This window comes from Cherax quadricarinatus, chromosome 4 (assembly GCF_038502225.1).
Source record: "Cherax quadricarinatus isolate ZL_2023a chromosome 4, ASM3850222v1, whole genome shotgun sequence".
In the NCBI taxonomy this organism is placed as follows: domain Eukaryota; kingdom Metazoa; phylum Arthropoda; class Malacostraca; order Decapoda; family Parastacidae; genus Cherax; species Cherax quadricarinatus.
In genome coordinates, this window is record NC_091295.1 from 75,336,030 (window position 1) to 75,345,708 (window position 9,679).

Sequence of the window (9,679 nt, forward strand, 5' to 3'; positions counted from 1 at the left end):
ACTCTCAGTCTGGTTAGCGGCTTGCTAAAAACTGAGTCATATTGGGACTTGAGTAGCTCACTCATTTCCTTGCTGTCATCTGTGTAGGACCCATCTTGTTTAAGTAGGGGCCCAATACTGGACGTTGTTCTCGATTTTGATTTGGCATAGGAGAAGAAATACTTTGGGTTTCTTTCGATTTCATTTTTGGCTTTTAGTTCTTCCCGCGATTCCTGACTCCTAAAGGATTCTTTTAGCTTAAGTTCGATGCTTGCTATTTCTCTGACCAGTGTCTCCCTACGCATTTCAGATATATTGACCTCTTTTAGCCGCTCTGTTATTCTTTTCCGTCGCCTGTAAAGGGAGCGCCTGTCTCTTTCTATTTTACATCTGCTCCTCCTTTTTCTTAGAGGAATAAGCCTTGTGCATACATCGAGTGCCACCGAGTTAATCTGTTCTAGGCATAAGTTGGGGTCTGTGTTGCTTAGTATATCTTCCCAGCTTATATCGGTTAGGACTTGGTTTACTTGGTCCCACTTTATGTTTTTGTTATTGAAGTTGTATTTGGTGAATGCTCCCTCGTGACTAGTCTCATTTTGTCGGTCTGGGGCTCCACGCATACATGTCTGAGCCTCAATTATGTTGTGATCTGAGTATATTGTTTTTGATATGGTGACATTTCTTATCAGATCATCATTGTTAGTGAAGATGAGGTCTAGTGTATTCTCCAGTCTAGTAGGCTCTATTATTTGCTGGTTTAAATTGAATTTTGTGCAGAGATTTAAAAGCTCGTGTGAGTGTGAGTTTTCATCAGAGCTGCCTCCTGGTGTTATTACTGCAACAATATTATTTGCTATATTCCTCCATTTTAGGTGCCTTAAGTTGAAATCCCCCAGGAGCAAGATGTTGGGTGCAGGAGCTGGAAGATTTTCCAGACAATACAATTTAATATAAATATTAATCAGAGTCTCTCTTGTGCCAAGCACTTCTATCATTTCACAGCGTCTGTCACTAGGATATGCCCCTAGTACTAGGGCAGTACACAGTATCGTATCTCTGCATACTCGTGGTTATGTACATCAGTGTAGAGACAGGATAGCGTAGATGAGCCTGACACGATGAGGCTCGATCATAGTAGAGGAGACTGCATTCCACTCTTAAGTAGTGGTTGTGGAATGCTATGTAGTATGGACATCTGAGTATGAAACAGCTTAAGGTGTGAAGGGGGGGGGTCTGCAGCATGACAGTGTTGCATCACGCAGTACCATCGCCCACACCACACTACCCACTCAACACTCAGCTTATGTCTCCTTACACACAACAATACTGTGAATATATAAATATAATAATTAGACATGACATGAGTATACATAGTTAATATGGGCTGGAGGGATTAAGTTACTTAACTGAATTTGACATAGCAAGTAACAAAAGGTATTTGGGCATAAAATTACGTAAATTTCAAATGGGGAAGTGCCCAAATACTCGTCAAAATGTTCAAAGGACACCACAAGAGCTAGAGCATAATTTTTCTGGTGTTGTTTGAGCTTAGATGAATAGTAACATATAGGATGGAGAATATCAGTGGATGTTGACTGTTGGAGCAGCACAGCACCCACTGCATAACCACTCTCATCTATATGTAAAAAGATGGAAAGATTGAAATTAGGACTCAACACTGGAGCAGAGGAAAGCAGATGCTTCAACCTTTTGAACAAATCTGAACAATCACTAGTCCAGATGAACTGAACTTTGTGAGAGGTGTAGGTGGAGGTGTGTGCGCTGGCTTGCCTGTCACTTGACACGTGGCAACGTCGCACATGATCAGCTACTGTTTCCTTCATCTTTGGCCAAGTAAAATGTTTTGCTAGTTTACTGAGTGTCTTCTTGACACCCAAATGTCCTCCTATGGGACTATTGTGAGCAAAATCAATGGCTTGTTCACGAAATGTAACTGGTAACACAACGAGATGCTTGACTGTGGTGGAAACACTATCAGCTGACAACTTACATGTATTTTTCTCCATCAGTGCACCATTACTATAATAGTAACAATAATCGAGATCCTTTGCTTCACTCTCAGTAACTGCTATATCTCTCAGTCTTTCCAGTGACTGATCAACAAACTGATCCTTGATTAAATCATCATGAGTTAGAAATTTAACGTCAGTTGTGTCCTGACTAGGTTGATGACCAGGGGGAGTCAGTGTTAAGGACCCTGGGCACAGAGCATCAGATGTGATTCGTCAAATCCTACTTTACCTCTCGAAAAGTAAAGACTCATGGCTGAATGAATCTTTTCGTTAGATACACTTTCTGACGCTAGTCATCTGTCCTGAGTAATATTATCTAAAACAGTAGGATCAGAGGTATTACTAGGATTTTGGTGCCTTTGTTGCTCGGAAGAGTATATGACTTGTGTGGGGGTGCCAGCCGCACGACTGCTTCTCGTATCTCTTTCTAACTTATAGCAATACTCTCTAGCATGTCCTTTTCTGTTACAATAGGTACATTTAACTTTCTTCTTCTCGATATCAGATTTCTGTCTAGCCACAGAGACAGATTCAGGATTGTGAGTTTTCCTGGTAAAGGTACGAGAAGTTACAGTAGCAGGTACATCAGGCCGGCAATGAGCAGCTGATTTAGGTTGCCAACTTCTAGGACAACTTTTAGTTACCTTGTTTCTCTGTGTTTTAGTACGTACAAGTTTGTGAGAAATCTCATAATTGTCTGCTAATGCTGCAGTTTCCAGAATATCCGAGGTAGTATGATCGATCAGATATTCTTGTATGTCAGCAGACATACAGTTGTTAAACTCTTCATGTAGTAACAACTGAACAAGGCTGTCATAGTTGTTACACTTGGCAGACCTACACCATCTCTCAAATGCAACTTTTTTCTCACGAGCAAACTCTACACAAGTTTGATCTTGTCGTCGTTGTAATGTACGAAATGTGCTTTGATAACTTACAGGTAACAAGTTATATGTCTCTAGAATAGTTTGTTTGACAGCGTCATAACTAATGTACTTGGCAAATGGTAAAGCAGCAGTACAAGTGTGAGCTCTTCCTGTCAAAGCTGTGTGCAACAAGGTTGCCCAGTGCTTATGTGGCCAGTTCATAGCACGTGCCTGGTTCTCAAGCACATCAAAATAGGTGTCTAAGTCACTCTCAAAAAACTTAGGAACCATAGATGCAGCTTTCTGCACATTAAATGGGTCCTGTGATCTGTCAGTCTGTTGTCTTCCAAGACGAACATTTTCTCTCTGGAAATCTTCTTCGTTCAATTTCCTCTGTGCCTCTATTTGTGCAGTCTGCAACATAATGAGGCGTTCAAACCTCTCAAACTGTTCCTGAGAGATAGGGCCAGTGGGTAATGGAGGAGTAAGGAATCTAACATGTCTTTCTGGCTAGAGAGTCTAGATCTGGTCTAGGATAAGTAGATACAGGTGTAGCATACACGGTACTAGTATGAGGCTGAGTCATACTAACAGCTAGGAGGGAAGGCGTGAGGAGAGCTGAGCTACACTAGGCTCAGACACTGGGCTCACTTCTGCCTTAGTTGCTCTTTCTTCTACGTCATCAAATAGAGTCATACTTCCTAATTGTGACACTAGGCTTTCTGAATCTGAATCATAATCAGACATCTCTGTAAGAGCAGGAAACAATATATCTTTAATTAACGCTCTGACAGTTTCTGCGGTGTAATTCCTGTTATACGTCACACCGAGATATTTGGCTACTCGCCAACACGTCTGAAGTTTTAATGTACTTAACTCAGACAAAGTCAGAGTATCAATTAACTGTTTCACTTTGGCATACATCATGAAAATAAATGTACTACGAGAGAGTGATTATGGGAAACTATAATCCTAATAGGAATTTTAGTGTTGGTTGTCTTAGAGCTAGAGCTCATAAACAGTATTTCCATCTCCTTGGATCAAGAGACTCAGTCAAGTACATACATCCACCTGGTATGTTGTACAAGACTAAACTCAAAGTCTTCAGATTAGGAAAGTACTCAAAGTGTTTGATCATAGAGTTACTAGTATGTCAAACTGGACAATTTCTCCAACACCTTGGATCAAGAGCCTCCTGGACAGGCCCCCATTTGTTACAAAAAACGCGATTCTAAAAGCTTAGAGATCTCCAGTGAATACTAGAAAGGACTGCCCTTCTAGCATCCAGCCTGTTACTGGGTTTTCGTAACAATTAGTCAGTATCCTTGTCCAATTATCCATTAGAATTCAGTATGATTCAATAGTGCTTCAGGATTACAACTGGTAGGCTACTAACTAGAGAAATTAAAATTTAATAAATTTATTAATTAAGTTGTCTAGGCGCACATATCACATTTATAATTCTTATATCAAATTAAATTAAATTAAATTAATCACATGGTAATCAAAATAATAATAATCACTTCTCTCATGTACAATATCATTGTGCTGAAAGCACATATCACAGTTATAATTCTTAAGTACCGTCTGGTACATTAACACTTAATAAGATATTACAAATATTTACAAGTAAGTGTGTGTATGTGTGTAAGTGCTCTAAGTAGTTCGCTAAGTCTCACGACTCGACTAGACTTAAACAAGTGACTGACAAAGTCCTCTCATAAACTAACTTCTTGACCGACTGGCAATCATAACAGTCTGCTTGAACAATAAAAAGAATGCTAAGCCCAATAGCAATATAACAAGCAACTGCGACACAGAATCAGGAACAAGGAGATAATATAACGGTTACCTGGAGTTTACCTGGAGAGAGTTCCGGGGGTCAACGCCCCCGAGGCCCGGTCTGTGACCAGGCCTCCTGGTGGATCAGAGCCTGATCAACCAGGCTGTTGCTGCTGGCTGCACGCAAACCAACGTACGAGCCACAGCCCGGCTGATCAGGAACTGACTTTAGGTGCTTGTCCAGTGCCAGCTTGAAGACTGCCAGGGGTCTGTTGGTAATCCCCCTTATGTGTGCTGGGAGGCAGTTGAACAGTCTCGGGCCCCTGACACTTATTGTATGGTCTCTTAACGTGCTAGTGACACCCCTGCTTTTCATTGGGGGGATGGTGCATCGTCTGCCAAGTCTTTTGCTTTCGTAGTGAGTGATTTTCGTGTGCAAGTTCGGTACTAGTCCCTCTAGGATTTTCCAGGTGTATATAATCATGTATCTCTCCCTCCTGCATTCCAGGGAATACAGGTTTAGGAACCTCAAGCGCTCCCAGTAATTGAGGTGTTTTATCTCCGTTATGCGCGCCGTGAAAGTTCTCTGTACATTTTTTAGGTCAGCAATTTCACCTGCCTTGAAAGGTGCTGTTAGTGTGCAGCAATATTGCAGCCTTGATAGAACAAGTGACCTGAAGAGTGTCATCACTACTGAATCTAAGTTCAGCATAAGAAAATCCCCGACTGTGATAATACACAGATACCAGTACAAGTTAGGTGAGAAGCTAAAGCTCAGGACCTGAGTTGATTAGAGTGTCTATGCGACACAACCTCAGTACAACGTCGAAAATCACTAAGTCTATACAATGTTCTGTGAACAGAGTTCTACAGAACAATAATGAGACAAGAATAATAAGGGAGATTTAGGCACAGTCTGGAATACGTCCAACCTCCAAGAGAGTCTAGAGCAGACTGCATACTTCAGGCGAGGTGAGGACACCCCCCCTCGATCACGTGATAGCTCCGTGGGTTGCTGTCGCTGCCCAACAAGAAGCCGGCAGGGAAACAAGCAAAGAGCGATAATTACAGTAGTTAGACAATCAAGACTTGAACTGAGCACATAATATGTTACATCCTACCTAACAACATAACTACGTCAAATAACAATATAAAGCAATACATTTACGATTTAGCTATTATTGCAAATATAAGCAATATAAAATTAAATGAAAAGGTAATAATTATATATATACATAATAATCATTGCAACCCATTCAGGGGTTGCAACACTGGCCCTGGGCTCACGTCCTCCACTCCGGCTCTGGGCTCACTCCCTCCACCCTGCCTCTGGGCTCACTCCCTCCACCCTGGCTCTGGGCTCACTCCCTCCACCCTGACTCTGGGCTCACTCCCTCCACCCTGCCTCTGGGCTCACTCCCTCCACCCTGGCTCTGGGCTCACTCCCTCCACCCTGCCTCTGGGCTCACTCCCTCCACCCTGGCTCTGGGCTCACTCCCTCCACCCTGACTCTGGGCTCACTCCCTCCACCCTGGCCCTGGGCTCACTCCCTCCACCCTGCCTCTGGGCTCACTCCCTCCACCCTGGCTCTGGGCTCACTCGCTCCACTCTGACTCTGGGCTCACTCCCTCCACCCTGACTCTGGGCTCACTCCCTCCACTCTGGCGCTGGCCTCACTCCCTCCTCCCTGGCTCCTCTAAGCTCATTGATCTCACTGATCTCGGACAAGTGACTATCTGTGTATATACCAAGATGAATATCCCAGTATATATGCACCTAGACGTGTGTATATACTTGGATACAGTGAGAGGTATGCAACTGTATCACCGCCGGGAAATATGTATCTTCATATACTGTATATGTACCCAGAGTATATATTAGTGTATATGTCGTGCCACATAGGCAAAACTTGCGTTTTTGGTTTAAATAGCAACGCTCTTTTTGCCGAATAAGGCAAGCGAAAATTTGTGTATGCAATAATTTCGCAAAAATCATTCTGAACCTAATGGAAAAAATATATTTCATTGTGTTTGTTTATTATTGTTTATTATTGTAAACTTATCTAAAAGATATATAGCTGGATTAGGCTAAATTAAGTTGTGCTTGTTATGATAAGGTCAGGTAAGTTTTCTAAGGTTCTTTTGGTACAAAATTATTAATTTTTACATTAACATAAATGAGAAAATTTTTTTTTTTAAATACGTATTATTATTATTATTATTATTATTATTATTATTATTATTATTATTATAAAAAAGCGCTAAACCACAAGGGCTATACAGGTTATAAGAGAAATTTTTAGAAAGGACTTAATTTTAAATGAGTTCTTGCTAATTGACCAGTTTTACCTATTCGGCACGACATGTACATGATTAACAGCTTGTATAGTCCCTGTGTACTGGACGATGTATAATCCTATATAACCCTGGTGTACTGGATAATGTGTAACCCTGGATAACCCTTGTGTACTGGATAATGTGTAACCCTGGATAACCCTGGTGTACTGGATAATGTGTAACCCTGGATAACCCTGGTGTACTGGATAATGTGTAACCCTGGATAACCCTGGTGTACTGGATAATGTGTAACCCTGGATGACCCTGGTGTACTGGATAATGTGTAACCCTGGATAACCCTGGTGTACTGGATAATGTGTAAACCTGGATAACCCTGGTGTACTAGATAATGTGTAACCCTGGATAACCCTGGTGTACTGGATAATGTGTAACCCTGGATAACCCTGGTGTACTGGATAATGTGTAAACCTGGATAACCTTGGTGTACTGGATAATGTGTAACCCTGGATAACCCTGGTGTACTGGATAATGTGTAACCCTGGATAACCCTGGTGTACTGGATAATGTGTAACCCTGGATAACCCTGGTGTACTGGATAATGTGTAACCCTGGATAACCCTGGTGTACTGGATAATGTGTAACCCTGGATAACCCTGGTGTACTGGATAATGTGTAACCCTGGATAACCCTGGTGTACTGGATAATGTGTAACCCTGGATAACCCTGGTGTACTCTGGTGCAGGAAGGCTGATGGACGCGAGTCTGGAGGAAGGTATCGCACCAGTGATCCTTGAGGAACCAACAGAGGAGATCGTAAGACGCAACGATCCTCTCACTCTCTACTGCAAGGCCTCAGGAATGCCAGCACCCAGGATACTGTGAGTGTACTCTGTGTACTCACCTGTTTGTAGTTGCGGGGGTCGATTCACAGCTCTTGGCCCCTGGCTGTGTGTGTGTAGTGTGGGGGGGTTAACTATTTCTGGTGGTGATATATAGATCACAGCAGATACAAGTATAATGATACAATATATATATATATATATATATATATATATATATATATATATATATATATATATATATATATATATATATATATATATGTATGTATGTATGTATGTATATATATATATATATATATATATATATATATATATATATATATATATATATATATATATATATATATATATATATATATATATATATATATATATATATATATATATATATATATATATATATATATATATATATATATATATATATATATATATATATATATATGTAACATTGGAGTTGTAATCCCATCCCCATTTCTCTCTCTCTGTTTCTTTCTCTGTCACACAGATGGTACCGGACTGATTCGCAGGTGGCACTGCGTGACCGTGACAGCCGGCTGCAGCTGCCAGATGGATCACTCTTCTTTTACCGTGTACGTGGCCGTGACCGTGGCACCTACTATTGCGTGGCCACCAACATCGCCGGCACTGCCTCCTCCAGGAAGGTCACCCTCCAGATGGCTTGTGAGTACCGTAGCAAAGATACGGCCGTGGACTAGTTTGGTTTTTATTGGAAAGGAATGAGTACACAACGGTCAAAGTGAGGGAATGACCAATAGCCAGTCAGCAGAGGGGAGCTGTTGAATCCGAGTGGGTAAGCCGTGAAGTGAGACCGAGTGGGTCCAACGTCCCACTGACCTAGGAAGGCCTTGAGAAGGCAGCACCAGAGTGCCACGGAATATGAAACTAACAGACAGAAATGGCTGTCTACATTTGCTCGGCCATGCACCTCGTGTCGGACGATGCGACAATACTGGTGGGCACGAAGGTGTGAAAGAGTTACTTACAATAGTTAACCCAGTGGGGACTGGCTTTCGCTCACTCGTAAATCAAAATGGACATAAAATGTATCAGGCATAAAAAAAAAAAAATCTCCCATCCTGAGGGAAGAGAAAATTGGCGTGCCCGCACAGCCTGACTGAGGGCGGAGCCAGCAGACTTCAGCAATGGAACTAAAATCTTCTATATACTGGTTGTCCGCGGGGCTGAAACATGAGGCTTGATTACTTGTCCCCAAAAGCTGTTCCATCCTCACATCTTCAAACAATGACAGTAGCATTTCCTAAGGTGTGACATATGCCTCAAAGGCGACACTGCCCTGACCTTAATACAGGCTTTAAAAGACACGCTGGGTGCATATACTTACAATAACACTATTTCCATGGAATTCGTTATACTACCGGCACCCTTCTAAAATAATTTACATATTTACATGATGTTGTCCACCCTGACACTGTCATTAACTAACTATACAAAGTGTGCGCATTAATACCCATTTCTGCAAGCAAACAGTTAGCGTAACTAGCGTAGGAGTCGGACAAGTCAGAGCGTACGTCAATGTCACAGAAATGTACAGTTGTCCTGGATCTCAGGTCATAAGTATGGAACCTTACTGGACTGTCATCGATCGTAGGAGTAGCGGGTGAAGAATTAGACGTGTTTTCACTAGTATGAGTCTGTGGCTTTGTAACGGACGCGACTCCAGCTCTGCCTCGGCTTCCACATGGTCCACATACTTCATGTGGTCAAGGTGGGCTTCTTTGATAGTTCCAGTAGCGATCTCCCTCACCTCGAACTTATTTCCGCAGAGCTGTTGGAGGACACGGTAAGGGCCAACAAATTTGGGAACAAGTTTATGCATACCTGGGATCTGCAGCTGG

The 9,679-nt window shown here is 42.0% G+C and overlaps 2 protein-coding genes across 2 annotated transcripts in view; one reads left to right on the plus strand and one right to left on the minus strand.

Annotated features, from left to right (window-relative positions):
- LOC128684270 (uncharacterized) overlaps nucleotides 1-1,823 on the minus strand; it is an 18,094-nt gene extending 16,271 nt beyond the window's left edge. Inside the window, exon 1 of the mRNA XM_070098160.1 lies at nucleotides 1,800-1,823. Within this exon, the coding sequence (XP_069954261.1) occupies nucleotides 1,800-1,823 (24 nt within the window). The remainder of the gene's footprint in view (nucleotides 1-1,799) is intronic.
- Nucleotides 1-8,518, plus strand: part of LOC138854537 (roundabout homolog 2-like) — a 336,616-nt gene extending 328,098 nt beyond the window's left edge. The window contains exons 3-4 of the mRNA XM_070098360.1: nucleotides 7,700-7,835; nucleotides 8,308-8,518. Coding sequence (XP_069954461.1) covers nucleotides 7,700-7,835; nucleotides 8,308-8,518 — 347 coding nt within the window. The remainder of the gene's footprint in view (nucleotides 1-7,699; nucleotides 7,836-8,307) is intronic.
- Nucleotides 8,519-9,679: the final 1,161 nt, after the last annotated feature.